This window comes from Sturnira hondurensis, unplaced genomic scaffold (genome assembly GCF_014824575.4).
Source record: "Sturnira hondurensis isolate 20B ecotype Veracruz unplaced genomic scaffold, ASM1482457v3 Scaffold0001872, whole genome shotgun sequence".
Classification (NCBI taxonomy): Eukaryota; Metazoa; Chordata; class Mammalia; order Chiroptera; family Phyllostomidae; genus Sturnira; species Sturnira hondurensis.
In genome coordinates this window covers 9,585,300-9,601,216 of record NW_028074503.1, presented here as the reverse complement: position 1 = coordinate 9,601,216, position 15,917 = coordinate 9,585,300, and the positions used below count along the sequence as shown (strand labels likewise).

At 37.7% G+C, this 15,917-nt stretch overlaps 1 protein-coding gene across 2 annotated transcripts in view; it reads left to right on the top strand.

Moving 5' to 3' along the window:
* The window catches only part of DSC3 (desmocollin 3), a 48,662-nt gene that overhangs the window by 1,072 nt on the left and 31,673 nt on the right, over positions 1-15,917 (top strand). For both annotated transcript variants that reach the window (XM_037032408.1, XM_037032411.1), the window contains exons 2-4: positions 11,432-11,516; positions 13,558-13,754; positions 15,182-15,301. In XM_037032408.1, coding sequence (XP_036888303.1) covers positions 11,432-11,516; positions 13,558-13,754; positions 15,182-15,301 — 402 coding nt within the window. The remainder of the gene's footprint in view (positions 1-11,431; positions 11,517-13,557; positions 13,755-15,181; positions 15,302-15,917) is intronic.

The window sequence follows — 15,917 nt, the reverse complement described above, 5'->3', positions numbered from 1 at the left end:
GAAGGCTGGATTTGGGTTGAAGTTGGGGTCGTTGGTTTGAAGGGTGAGTTGGGATAGAGCAGAAAGGATGGAGTCAGGGTGGGTAGGGTGATGGGACTGGCGTGGGGCTGGGTCTTAACTGCCCAAGTCCAGAGCCCTGCCTGGGGTCTCCTGTGCCCGGGGAACCTGCAACCCAGGACCAGATCCACCTGGAGAAGAAGTTAGGGACAATTCTAGAATTTGGGAGACATGAAGGGAAAAACTAGGAACTCTGACAGCGCGGTTACGTTCGGAGCTTCAGTGGAGACCAGGGATGCGATCGGGGACGTACCGTGGAAAGGGGCTGGAGACCCGAGACTTCTCCGAATCCAAGGGTGGGCGTGAGGTCCGGTAGCAAGAGGCCGCGCTTGGCTTAGGAGTTAGGTTGACTTTGGATTGTTGCTCTTCCTCCATGTCCAAGCTGGGACATCGGGTCCAAGCTTTGTTCTCTCTTTGATTCAACGAGTTATGAATATTGGATTGATAGTTATTATCAAAGATATATTTATGGACAAAGATTATAAAACGCTCGCGTTGACTTGCCAGGCCACAATTCCATCAAAATATCTGAGCCGGTAAAATAACTCTTTACAAGTGGAAACTGCTCTCAAAGTGTGTTCTTTTTTTGTGATATAATTCATAGTGTTTCCAGCCTTTTTTTTTGTTTAAAAGCATGAATTTAGTATTTGTGTTTTCTCTGAGAAAGGAATGGGGTTCTGAGTTCCCAAGATTTCCTTTTGCTGGAGGGCAGGGCGTGGCGTTAAAGGCGCTGCCCCGGCGCCCGCGGGGGTGTTGGGGAGCAGCAAGGCGAGAAAGTGCCTGCAAATGTAGAGAGAGCGTCAGCTGTAGCATATGACATTAGTTTAGGAATACTTTTCATTCCCGAAAGTTTAGATTAAATAGTATATCTGGAGATTTTTAGACGGTAGTACTGGAGAGGGTATATAGAATAATTTATAGTAATTCAAGTAATTCCATACTTTCTTTCATTGAAAATCCTTCATTTACAAACACCTTCAATTTCTGTCCAGGTGGTAAATTAAGACCTCTACTGACCACGCTACATCTGCATTTCCTTTTGGCTCACTTAATTACCAACTTCTCAGCCTAATACTAAAAGCATAACATTTTAGAACCAGTTTTCACCTTATTGACACCTTCCTGGAGCTCTCGAAACCAATTCCATGTTTGAAGTGAAATCTCTTCGCAGTAAGTCTTTAACACAATACTGAGACTTTTAACACGTTAGCCTTCCCACTGAACTGTGTCAGGGGTCCAGGGGTCTTTCCATTTGTACTTTTCTCCTGAATCTGCTCCCTTTTACCACTTTAAACTGTTACAATTTCTGATGATCCCCTTTGCTCTCCCCCAAACAAAGAAAAGAAATAAAAAGGAAAGGGAGGGTGAAATTCCTAACATTATAAAATTGTTAGGGGTGGTGAAAAATGATTTGCGTTAGCTCCTGTCAGTTATCAGTGCTGAGATTCTTTTTAATATGTGTTTAATTATGTCTATCTTATCAAATCTACTTTGGGAATTATATTGTTATCCTATATTATAAATAGTATGTACTTGTGTAACAATGGAAAATAGTAACGATGGGAAATTGTAACCCACCCCACCGTTCTTTAACATTGTTTCTGTAAGTGCTGAGTCTGACTGATATGTAGCTTCTAGATGAACAGCATATTTGTATAAGAATCCTAGGAACTGGTTTCAAAAGATACAGACTCCAACCTTCAGGCATACCAGCTCTGGGAGATTTGCTGACCTTCGACCTTGGAGTCAGGATGACAGGAAGCTAGGATGGCCTGAGTGAGGCTGGGATGACATGATGCCAAGATGAGCAAACCAGAAGGATGCACGCTGGACCATCACTTGCCTTATCAGAATGTACAGTGCTCCTTTTCCCATAGAGAAATTTCAACCCCCTTCCTTGATCTCTTTGTTCTGTTTTACTTCTCCCTCTTTGTAAAAGCTTCTGTGTGGAGATGGGTTTTGAGACCTGAGTTCCCCATCTTCCAGGTGGCCGGCACCTGAATAAACCACTTCCCTTTACATCAGCACCTGCCTCTGAGTATTTGGCTTTCATGGCGACAGGCAGCTGGACCTGCTTTAGGTCACACTTGGACACAGTTAATCTCTCATTTTGCTAAAAGGGATCTTCTTCACAAGGAACTAAAATAGAATTTTCGTTTACGGCATAACATGCTTTTTCCTTGGATCATATGAATTCCATCTGAAACCTATGTTGATAAATTGGTGTTCTACCTTTTCAGATTTTATAGCATTAATTAAAGAGACTGATGTGTCATGTGAGTCCTCTCCCAGGCTTTTTTTGCTTTTGATAAGATTGGCATATCCGTCTTTTAAAATAAAAACAAGTACAATAATTTCTGTTATATTTTGCATTAGTGAAAAAAAGCATAAGGCAAATAAAGGAAGTGAATGAGAACCAGTTTACATTAAACCCATAATCTTCAGGAATTCAAAGTTTTGGTATATATAGATCAGTGCATTGTCAGTAACCTTCTGAAAAGGAGATTGTTGTTGTTCACCTTGAGATGCAGCTGGGTCCTGGAGCACCGTCTGGATGACTTGATACAAAGGACATTTGTCGGCCTTGATGTAATTTCCCTGACAGTCGGTATTCCACATCCGGCACCTGAAGTGACTTGTGGTTACTCATACTTTTCATTTAGGTAGAATCCGGTCTTACTAAGAGTTTGTTAGGAGGAAATTAGTAGAATTATCTCAGCACTAGAATGCAGAGAGGTAGGACTTGCCATTTACCTTTGAGGTGATAAGAATTTGGAAAGTGATATTTTCATTTTGCAGAAGGCAGTGGCTACAGGAAAATGTATGAATTGAAATCTCCTGTTATGCTGTCAAGACAATGTCTTTATTTTTAAGACATTCCATAGATTTCAGTTACTTCGTTTCTTTTTCTTTATTAAAAGGGTGTCATTTTAGGGGATATACAAGGTAGGCTTGTATATCCCCTATAAAATTGAACAACATTAGGAAAAGTAAAACAATAATCTCTTAAATAATCTTTTTGGTTTTCACCTTCCTTCTGGCTCTAGACTTTTCTATCAGGATTTAATGATTTGTGTGATAAGCTTTTTATGATATAATCACTAAAATTTGGGTGTACTATAAAATGAACCAAAACAGTTTTTCCAGACTACAGTAGATAGTTCCTTATATTATCATTTAAAAAAATTTAACTTGTTATATTTTGATTTAGAGTTGCTTATAGCTCTAGGTTTTATAAATCAGATACTTAAAGTTGTCCCAAAGGTTCTCCATTAAAAAAGATATTTTGTATCTCAAATAATCAGTCCACAATTCACCAATCTTTAAAAATGCCTTTTTGTATGTTGAAGTTTTTATTGGGCACTCTTTTATATAAAATTTATTTTAAAATATATTTAAAGGGCACTAGTTCATTATTGTTGATGTAATAATTCCTTTACACTTTTTACTTATCTTTCGATAATATATTCAATCCCCACAAATATGGTATCAAATCACTTTTAGTTTCAAGAAGCATAAGTTAAATCTATATATGAATATCATCCTTTTAAAATTATATTAATGAATCTTTAGATTATTTCTTTTTAAAATGATTTTATTTTTTTATTTTTGGAGAGAGGGGAGGGGAAGGAAAGAGAGGTAGAGAAACACTGATGTGTAAGAGAAATGTCAATTGCCTGCCTTTGGCCTGCACTCAAACCAGGGACTGTTTGCAACCTAGGCATGTGCCCCGACTGGGAATTCAGCCATCGGTCTCTCAACCAACTGGGCCACGTTGGTCAGGGCTAATTTTATATTCTTTCTAATGATGTACTAAACAGCAATGAAAATGAACTACTGCTATATACTCAGCATGGATAAATTTCAAAAACATTATTTGAGTAAATAAATTTAATTATACACAATAAGCATAAGACTGCACATATTTAAAAGCCAAAAATTGGCAAAATAATTGCGGCTAAGCCTTGCAAATAATGGTAATGCTTTATTTCATACAACCTTGAAAGTAAAGCCCTAGTTTTCATTTTATTATTTCTTCTTTTTTTCAAAAATATTTTATTTATTTATTTTTAGAGAGGGGAAGGGAAGGAGAAAGAGTGGGAGAGAAGCATCAGTGTGTGATTTCCTCTCATGTGTCCCCTACTGGGGACCTGACCTGCAACCCAGGCATATGCCCTGACTGGGAATCGAACTGTGACCCTTTGCTTCACAGACTCATGCTCAATCCACTGAGCTACACCAGCCAGGGCTTATTTTATTATTTTTTTAAAAGATTTTATTTATTTGTTTTCAGAGAGAGGGGGAGATGTTTCTATCTTTTCCTCAGGAGAGAGAGAGAAAGAGAGAGAGAGACAGGGAGACATGGATTGGTTGCCTCTGATATGCCCCCAGCTAGGGACCTGGCCTGCAAACCAGGCTTGTGTCCTCACTGGAATCCAACCAGCGACCTTTTGGTTTGCAGTCGGGGGGCGGGGCCAGGGGCACTCAACCCACTGAGCCACACCAGCCAGGGCCATTTTATTATTTTTTAAAATACCTATTTATGCAATATATAGTCTTTCATATTTATGTTTTAGAAAGAGCATTTAAAAAAACTAAATACAATAGAGAGGGTGAACCACACCAAAAGCTCTTCTTTGAAAGTATGGACAAACCTTACTATGATTGAGCTAGTAAAACATAGAGAAGGCCCAGATCAAAAATATTAAGAACAAAAAGGAGGCATAGTTATCAAGAAAACAAATGCTTTAAAAATAGATATTAATATTAATAAATTATTCCAATTATTGAAAACACAGATGGGCAACTTCCAGCAAAACATGAATTACCAACATTGACTCAAGGAGGAATGTAGAATCTATATAGACTTAAAACTATTAACGACATTAAATTAGAAGCCAAACAAACACCTTTGCACACATCTGTCAGGCCCAGACCTGTGATAGGTGAATTCTTCCATGATTATATGGAACAGATAATTTGTAGCTTATAAAAATTGTTTCAAAGAGCAGAAAAAAGTTGCCTCAGTTTTTGAAGATTGGAGTTGAAAAATAGTGGCTTGATCTCACTTATGAACATATATTTAAAATACTAAAATAAACAGCAGCAAATGAAACTAATAATGTATTAAAAATATCATGTCCTATAGGGTTTATCATGAGAGTGGAAAGATATATTCACTTTAGGTAGTTTATTATTGTATTTTAACATAGTAATATATTCAACATAGTAACATATTCAGAGAGAAAACATGTTTATTTCAAAATAAAATAAATTCTGTATTTGTGGAGACTTTCGTATAATTTATGCGGCATTATCATTAGTTAAGGAAGACATACTCAGTGCTGGTAGAAAGATATGATCAGATAGTTATAGTGAGTCACACATAAAATACATTCCAGATGGGTAAAAAATTTAAAACTTGGAAGTAACTGTATAATTTTTAGATAAGATCAGATAGTTACAGTGAATCACATATAAAATACATTCCAGTTGGGTAAGAGATTTAAAATTTGGGAGTAACAGTTATAAATATTGAATAACATATTTATGAGAGCAGAGAAGGAGTTATTAATATACAAAAGTATAAACAGGAAAAAGGATTAATAAAATTGATTACGTTCATATGGAAACACTATTTATCAAAAGATACCACAAAAGGAGTTAAAAAGCAACCCATATAAACCTACAAATAAAAAATACAGTAATTAAAAAATAAACGTAATATGGAAATCATTAAATGAGAGGCATAGACAATTTACCGAAGATAAATGGCAAATAAACACAAGAAACAATGCTCAGCATCAGCAGAGATTAAGAAAATCCAAAATAAAATGGCAACGGTAAGATTGGCAAAAATTTTAGTGTCCTAAAATTTTTAGTGTCCTAGTGTAGAATTAATTATAGTAGAGGATTTGTGAAATAGAGAGGTCTAATCATCTGGGGGCATAAGTATAATTATGATTAGCGTTTTGGAGAACAACTTGGCAAAAGTGACTGAGTTCAGACATGCTCCTATGTCTCTACTGCGGGTATGCTGTATCTTGTGCCTGCAAGGCTGTTCACTGCAGAGTCGTTTGTAATAGAAAAACTGGAAAACAAAATGATAATCTAAATTGTCATTGTACGAGAATGATCAGAATAAACTGTAGTATATTCTTGGAAAATCTGAAATATATTGCCGAGTGAAATAAAGCAAGGTGCAAAAGGATGCACATGGACATCTTTCACAAAGTATCTAGCCACACAATGTGAAAAGTAGAGACACCTATTGAGGAAGATACATGATACAGGCAACATTGTACACAGGACACTGACACCTCAGTCCCCTTCAAAGTAGGCACCTTGGGACCTCACACAGTTCTCCCACTTGCCATCAGCTGCCCTGTGGTATTATCCTGGATCTCATCGATGGTCTGAAGTCTCTTCCATTTCAAAGGTGATTTTAGTTAGGGGAAAATGGAGAAGTAGCAGGGTGCCAGATCTGGGCGGTAGGGGAGTTGAGTCACCTGGTAATTTGATGTTTCATCAAAAACCTCTGCATGAGATGTGCTGCATGAGCGGGCGTGTTATGATGAAGCTGCCGATCACCAGTTGCCCATATCTGTGGCCCTTTTGGTTGTATTGCCTCTCTCAACTGACGAAGAAGATTGAAGTAGTACTCATGAACTTGTTTGGCCTGGAGGGGCGTACTCTGATAGACAACACCTTCCCAATCAGAAACACAGAAAACATGGTCTTGATTTTGCTGCCACTTTGCCATGACTTCTTTAAGTGTGGAGAACCAGGCAACTTCCACTGGGTTGACTGGGCCTGCATTTCTGGATCATAACCCTAGACCCACAATCCATCTCTGGTTATGACTTTTTCGAGGAAATCTGGTTGGTTGGCAGGGGTTTGAATCAAGTCATTAGCAACTATGTTCCTTCTGCTCTGGTAACAGAAGGTGCAGAATGGATTTTGCCACAACACCTTTCATGCCAACATCCTGCATCAAAATCTCAGACACAGTAGTTTTGGAATCCCCAGATCAGCCTCTAGTTCTCTCACTGTCAGTCGCTGATCTTTGTTGACTGCAGCCTGGACATGTTCAACATTCTCAGATGTTCTGTTTGTTTCAAGCCTTCCAGAATGTGGATCACTTTCAATAGATTCTCAACCATCTTTTCAAAAAAAATTAAATTCATTTATCTTTAGAGGGGAAGGGAAAGAGAGAGGGAGAGAAATATCAATGTATGATTGCTTCTCATGGGTTCCCTGCTGGGAACTGGCCTGCGACCCTGTCATGTGCCCTGGCTGGGAATTGAACTGTGATCCTTTGGTTCATAGGCCTACGCTCATTCCACTGAGCTACACCAGCCAGGGCAGATTCCCAGCCATCTTTGAAGCATTTGTGCCACACTTTTATTTGCGCTGCACTCATTGCATCCTCCCTGAAAGCCTTCTGAATCATCTGAGTAGTTTCCTTGGAGTAATGTTCAAGCTTAACTCAAAACTTGATGCAGATTCATTGCTCCACTCGCTCAGTCATTTTGAATGTGACTGCCACAGGTGCACGTGCTCACTCAACGGCATCTACTGCCCCCGCCGTGACTCTGGTACAGTGAAGTTGTCATTGTTCATGTACGTATATTCCAGTCCATTCTCCTAGGCTGCCAGGTTACATCAGTGTCATGTAATACGTTCTTGCTGTATTAACAATGCTGGACTTTTTCTGGACATGCCTTTTTATGGGCATATGCATATATATAATGCATATATGTTAAAAGTATAAAAACCTACAAATGAAATATATACATCAACACACAAGAATCTATTCCCTAGAGAAGAAATGGAATGTAGGTCTCTAACCTTATCTGTAAATTTGAATTAAAAAATGAAACAAATTACAAAATTTATTTTTTTGAAAGTCTGGATGAGTACATGAGCTTTTATTATATTTGACTTAAATATTTCATAATTAACTTAAAACATTTTAAAGAGTTGTGATGAAAATATTTGAACATTTTTTTTTGATAGTGAAGAACACCAATTATGGAGTGAAATTATATTTGGCCCAGTTGCTGCGCTATTGAGCAAGACTGTTTTTCACCCTAAGAGAACAACTATATTCTTAGGAAACAATAATCAACTGAGCATATAAACATGGTTGGATTTTCTTAAGGGCAAACCACTTATTATTTAATTGTAGCAATCTGATCATGACTTTCTGAACATGATTTTTGGGTTTATAGTTAAATTAATGTTGACCCTATTTGTCCATATTTTTGAGGTTTTTTTCTTTTACCTTAACTAAGATAGATCTTACAGAAGTATAGTAACATTAAGAGCACATATTGGTGTAAAAATTTTGATTATACATGTATATGTGTTTACAACTTTTACCATGATTTAAAAGCTTTTAATTTTGTGGAGAAATCTGTTTTATGTTGGATTATATAAGAAACAAGATACTTGCTTGTAGTTACTATTCAGTTTTATTTTGATGGCATTACATATGTGAATTTGTAAATTTGAGAGAGCCTGTCCCTGCCAATTTGCAGAGGTGGGTGTAGAAAGAATCATTTTTATATCAATGACAGTATATCCTCTTTTGTTTTAAATGGCTTTGTTAAGGTACAATTTATATCCCATAAAATTCACCCATGCTAACTATATAATTGAGTAGGTTTTAGCAAATTCATAGAATGTACAATCATCACCAAAACCTGATTTTAAAACACTTTCATCACCTTAAAAAAAAACCCTTCACACCCTTTTACAGCCATTTCCCATTCCTACCCCCAGGCAACTAATATCCTCCTTTTCTATATATTTGTCTTTTTTGGACATTTTATATAATATCATACAACATGTACTACATCGTACCTAGTTTCTTTCACTGAGAAGAATGTTTTTCAGGTTACCCATATTGTAGCAGCTATTAGTACATTTTTAAAAAATCCTTGCCCGAGGACCTTTTTTTGTTGCTTTTAGAGAGAGAGAGAGAGAAAGGAAGATAGGAGATCGAAAAACTTCCATGCAAAAGAAAAGCATTGACTGGTTACCTCCCATACGCACCCGGACCAGAGATTGAACCTTCAACCTAGACATGTGCTTTGGAATCAAGCCCAAAACCTTTTGGTTACTGGTTTACTCTCCAACCAATGTAGCCACACCAGCCAGGCAGTGCATTTTTTTTTTTTACAGCGGAATAGTGTTCTATTTTATGGCTATATCACATTTTGTTGATCTGGTCATTAGCTGATGAACATATGACTTGAGTTTCCATTTTTTTTTATTGTTCAAGTACACTTGTCTCCATTTCCCCCCATTACTACTCCCTGCCTCACCCATCCCCGCCTTCCACGCTCAGTCCTACCCTCCTTTGGCTTTGTCCATGTGTCTTTGAAACATGTGCCTCGACAACCCTTCCCCTTTGACTATTATAAAAATTGCTGCTGTAATATTCATGTACAGTTTTTATGTGGACATAGGTTTTCATTTATCTGGGGTACGTGTCAAGTTGCTCGGTCATATGTTAAGTTTATGTTTGATTTTTTAAGAAACCGCCAAACTGTTTTAAAGTGGCTACACTGCTTTACATTTCCACCAGCAGTGCATAAAGTTTCCCGCTATTCCACATCTTTGTCAAAGTTTGTTATCTTCTGTCTTGCTTATGTCAGCCATTCTCGTCATTGTATCATTGTGGTTTAGGTCTGCATTTTCCTAATGCCTAATGATATTGGGCATCTTTTCATCTGCTTATCGGCCCTGTGTCTATCTTCTTAGGATAATGACTATTTAATTTCTTTGCCCATTTGTGTTGTTGCCTTTTCATTATTGAATGATATGCTTTCTTTATATATTTTGACTGAATCTTTTTATTTTTATGGAATTTGAAAATATTTTCTCATTTTCGGTAGATTTAATGTTCATGTTATGGTAGTTCTTGAAGAGCAAAACTTTTTATTTTCAATCATGTCCTATTTACCCGTTTTTTAGTTGTCTATGTTTTTAGTGTCATAAGAAATCATTGCCTAACCCCAAATCATGAAGATTTGCTCTTCAGTGTGTAGTTTTGCTTCTTACACTTAGGTCTGTGATACATTCTGAGTTAATTTCTATGCATGGTGTGAAGTATGGGTCCAATTTTTTTTTTTTGCATGAGATTATCAAAATTTCTCAGCACCATTGGTTGAAGACTTTTTTCCCCCTGAACTTTCTTGGAGTTGTTGCCCCAAATCAGCTATCTGTAAATGTAAGTGCTTACTCCTGGGATTTTAGTTCTATTCTATCTACCTGTATTTTTATCCTCGTGCCAGTACCAAGCTGTCTTGGTTGTTATTTCTTTACAGTGAGTTTTGAAATTGGAAAAATGCCCTCAACTTTGTTCTTTCTCAGGTTTATTTGGGTCCTTGGGTCCCTTGCATTTCCATAATGGTGAATGGTAAATTGCTGCAAAAAAGTGATTTGGGGTTTTGATGGAGATTGCATTGAATCTGTAGATGTATTTTGGAATGTGTCTTCTGATAATGCATGAAGATGGGATATCTGTTTTAAGTGGCATGTGTGCTTGGGTTTCCACGTTTTTCATTGCTAGTGTTCAGGAATGCAACTGACTTTTGTACTTTGGTATTATATCCTGGAGCCTTGCTGAACTCATTGTTTTGGATTTTCCTTTGGTGGATTCCTTGAGATTTTCTATGTGTATGGTCTTATCATATGCCAATAGAGACACTTTTACTTCCTTCCTCGTTGTGCCTTTAATTTTCCTTGTCTCTGTAATTACCCTGGCTAGAAGCTTTACACAATGTTGAACAGAAGTGGTGAGGGCCGGCATCACTGTCCTGTTCCTCAGGTCAGAGGAGAGCAGTCCCCCAGTGAGTGTGATGGTAGCTGGTTTTTGTAGGTGCCCTTGCTCGTGTTGAGCAACTTCCTTTCTATTCTTAGTCTGTTGAGCATTTTTAAATATAAATGGATGTTGAATTTCGTCAATTGCTTGCTTTACATCTGTTAAGATGATCGTGCAATTTTGTTATTTACCATATTTAAAAAAATACTTTATTAAGGTAAGATTTACATACACAAAGCTGTGCATATTTAATGATGAGTTTGGAGATAAGTATACAAGGTCTGCTCAGAAAGTATCCATCCACATGCTATGAAATGATGAGTTTGGCAACGTGTTTACGAGATATGTGTGAAGTCATCACCAAGGTCTGCGCCATAAACATTTCCTCTCATCCTCATTATTTGTTACCATTTTAATTTTAAGCATACAATACAGCATTGTTAACTATAATTGCCATGCTGTACAAATCACTAGAATCCATCTTGTGTAACTAAAACTTTGTTCTTTATTGTATTCATGTGAACTTTTTTTTAATTCTAGGTCTTCGATTTTGCTTGTGAAGCCTGCAGAAAGGTGATACTTAATACACCTTCTAAACTAGAGGCGGACAAATTGGTTGGCAGAGGTGAGAAATTTCAAAACAGTGTTTTTAAAACGAATTTAGTTTACCTACATAGGGAAGAGAAGGTTATCCAACCTTTGCATTGTGGAATTAGCCTGCTTATTTATACTTAGATACAATTCAAGGTAATTTAAATATATGTTTCTGATCTTTATAGCTGCATTAAATTCTGTGGTTTATGTTAGTGCTAATGTTCTAAGCTATGTTTTTGTAGTCGTTCATGCTTAAGGGTTTAAAATTGCATAAAAAATTACATGTAGTAGGACATAACCTTTCATTGCTCTAGGATGGTAGCACTAGAGAACTATAGATAAGGAGCTGCGAGAATCAGAGCAGGGTCTTAACAATGCACTGGCTGCATTGAGAAACAAAGGTGAGCCACTCCATTCAAAAGGGAATTTAGTCATCTGCACACGGAGAGGTTAGGAAACCTTAAACTTTCAACAGCAGGAAGTTATGCCCAGGCACACTTTTCCTGTAGTGCAGGGAATATTGGAGGAAAGCATTCTGATTTTTTAAAAAGGGTACATAGCTTGTCCCAGAGAGGTCAAAGAGTTTCTCAGCAAAGTATATATACCACTTCTGGGTATAGTGCCTCACTCAATTTTATTAAACAAATGTCACTTTTATTCCTATTGGGAGAGAGAAAGGAAAAGTTGTAAGGAGAGGTTATGGGTGCTCCTCCTGGGAAATAGGCCAGCGATTATCAACTGCTAAAAACACGAAGGTGAGAGAAATAGGTCATCACCCCTACAGATGTTCACTTCTATTCGACTAAACGTTTCCACCTGAGACAGATTAGGGTTGAAGAGAAAATGCGATGCATGGATACCATGAATTCTTTGAGAGATCATTACTTAAGTGAATATTTATCAGTTTGGTTTCTAGTAAGGCAGACTGTTGAAGGATGGGATAGATTCGATATTTTCATGTAAGCATAAAACACTTAAATTGATGTCTATATTTGCTTACCTTTTATTAGAAGGCAAAATTCCCAGGGAGAGAAGACCCCATGTGGACTTTTCATGGGGAGTTTTGATACACGGGGAACACAAAGAGAACTGTGAGCCCTGAGGGTGAAAGTTGGGTGGGGGTGGGGGGGTTAGGTGGGAGTGTAACAAAAAAGTGCCTGGGGAATGGATTCCTAGGTCCATTTGTCCTACTTGACTGTTTCCGTACCTCTCACACTGCATCGCTGTTGGGACTGAAGACAGGTGTGTATTAAAAGATCCAGACTCTATTGTTCAGGAAACTGTTCTGTTTATTTACTCAGGTGTGTGTGGGGGCATGTAGCGCAGCTATGTCACCACTACGATATACACACCTCTTTTATACACACATGGCTTTTATAGGAAGATCATTTTCTTAAGTCTTTTAGAAGCACATAAAGTTTTAAAGCATCCTATTTAATACAAATATATAATCAAGAATTATTTTTTAACTGAAAGAAAATTGTCTTTGTTTTAACAATGCACATTTTTTTAACTTTTTTAAATTTATTTTTACAGTTGTCTCCATTTTCCCACCAGCACTTTCCCCTGCCCTACCCATGCCCACCTCCCACCCTCCATCCCACCCCCGCTGTCTCTGTCCATGGGTCCCTAATGCATGTTCATTTCATCCTTTTCCCTTCTTTCCCACATTATTTCCTTGTCCCCTCCAGTTACTGTCAGTTTGTCATCGATTTCAATGTTTCTGGCTATATTTTTCTTGCCAGTTTGTTTTGTTAATTAGGTTCCACTTATAGGTGAGATCATATGGTATTTGTCTTTCACTGCCTAGCTTACTTCACTTAGCATAATGCTTTCCAGTTCCATCTGTGTTGTCACGAAGGGTAGGAGCTCCTTCTTTCTGCTGTGTGGTATTTGAAAGAAAATTGTCTTTTTAAAAAATACATGTAGAGAGACTGGTTAAGATATTTGGCAAATGCAATGCAATTGGTTTATTTCATTCTACTTCATGATTTTGAAGATAATTGTGTAAGTTATTTTAATACTTTTTTGCATGTATTTCTGCTTTACAACATGGACATTTTTATTTGCAGTTAATTTGCAAGAGTGCCTCAAGTCTGCAGACCTCATCCAGTCAAGTGACCCTGATTTCAGAGTTCTAGGTGATGGGTCAGTATACACAGCCCGAGCTGTTGTGTTATCTGATGAGAAAAGGTCATTCACCATACGACTTTCTGACACGAGGAGACAGACCCAGAAGGAGATTCCTGTGCTCCTGGAACATCAGAAGGTATTTTAAGCATGCTGACATTTTCAGGCTGGCTTTTCTTTTCATTTAAATATTTTTGAAAAAAATTGCCAAGAGGACCAAAGAGTAAGTAGGATTTTTTCTTCCTTTGCTCTTCGTTTTTCTTACCATGTGTTTACTGTCATTTCCTTACCCTCCCCCCCAACACTGGGTAAAACTGGGGTTTTGCCTTTTGAAATCTAAATGCCACTTCCTCTGTGAAGGCTTCTTCTACCCCTAACGTATAAGTAATGGCTTTTGTGAGGCAGTGGCAGTTTGGTTACCCCTCTATTACAAGACTCAGATCTTTTTATTAGTGTAAACAATTTATTTGTAGTTATCTATTTGAAGGCATAAATTAACCTCCTTTTTGCTTATATTATAGCCTTAGTAATACCTCATTTACCCACAGTCAGTAGGTGTATGTTAAGTTCATGTTAAGAGCAGTGGTTTCTAGTGGATATGAGGCTGACTTCAGGAACTCACAGTGGTTCTGACGCTAAAGTAGGAACCCGCAGTGGTTCAGACGGAAATCCCAGAGTACGTAGGAATAAGAGTGTGTGTGGCATGGTACTGACCGTCACTCAGGGGGTTGATTATTCGCTGCAGCTGTCGATTCTACATCATGAAGAATGTGTTACGAAAGTAGTGACAGGAATGAAAGGTTTGGATTGGATCACGACTAACCGATGTTAACTGCATCAATTTCAATAACTGCTGAGCACTTTAATAGGTGTTTAATAAAAATAATTAATTCATTCTTCAGTAACAAAATGTCTTCTCTGCTATACCATGAAATGAAATGGAAATGACTATAAAGTCCCATAGAATATTTTGCAATGATGAAAATGTGTGAAAATCTCCACTCTCTGGTATCACAGCCCAATATTGATGGCTACTGAGTAGTTGGCATGTGGCTAGTGTAACTGAAGGATGGGACTTTATATTTTATTTAATTTTAATTAGTTTAAATTTCAGTAGCCACAGATGGCCAGGGCTACCACACTGCACAGGGCAGATAGAGTGTTAAGGCAGTGAAGAACATGCATTTTCTTGCTCTGCTTCTCCTGAGAGTATGAGGTTTTAGCAGAATAAAAACAAGTAAGACCTGTTTATAGATTGTTGCAAAGAGGATAAAGAAGAAGAAAAACTAAGAGTAAGTACTGTGATGATTTTCCTAACCAGAAAGTATAGGAAGTGTTAAAAAGCTAAGTGAATGGAAATTCTGTAGTTTGTGAAACCTTTGCAGTCGCGATGTAGTCTTCCTGACCCTTCTAATGAAAAAGACTTTCTTGTCTGGTCTGTAGCTTCAGCATGGAATTGTGGAGACAGACCCTCCAGGGAGGCGTTAGGTCCATGGGCTGTCCATTATCTTACAACAAAGTAGGCTGTGATGCTTTTGTTCGTTAATTTTCTTTCTCCAAACGCAGGTACCGAGGAAAAGACACGCTAGAGAAACGGTTCTCCGGCGTTCCAAGAGGAGATGGGCACCTATTCCCTGCTCAATGCAAGAGAATTCCTTGGGCCCCTTTCCTTTGTTTCTTCAACAAGTAGGTTTTGCATTCCTTCCCATTGGGAGTGTTTTCATTCTAAAAGCATGTTTTATTCAACTTTTATAACCCTTTAAGTATTTAAAGAAACACATTTGTTTGAAGATATTGGTAAAACCATAAGCATAATAAAAGTGAGTAAAATGAGAAAATTACTAGAAACTGTTAATGAGAAGAATTACAAAACCACTAAAAAACTAATACTAATGTGAGGACTCAGTAGCCATTAAGTGATCTTTGCTAGTTCATTCATTCAGCAGCTTTCTTTTTTTTTTCATTCATTTATTGAACACCTGCACATCCTGTGAAAGACCCTACTCTAAGTACTAAAGCTAGAAATAGGTTTGCTCATGGCCCTTGCTCTCATGTAGTTTTTCAGCCCAGTGAGGAAGACAGGAATAGGTCATTGATTACAATACTGAGTGACCAGTGCAATGTCAGAGATGGGCTTGGGTGATGAGAGAATCCATGGGGTAAGCATCAAGTTCTGAGATGAAATGGAGAAAACAAGAAAAGTGTAGACGAGGAGACATTTGAGCTAGGCGACGGATGGGAAAGTGTTTGCAGGTACCTGGTTGTGGAAGAAGATGGAGGTACGGTGGTGGAGGTGAGCATA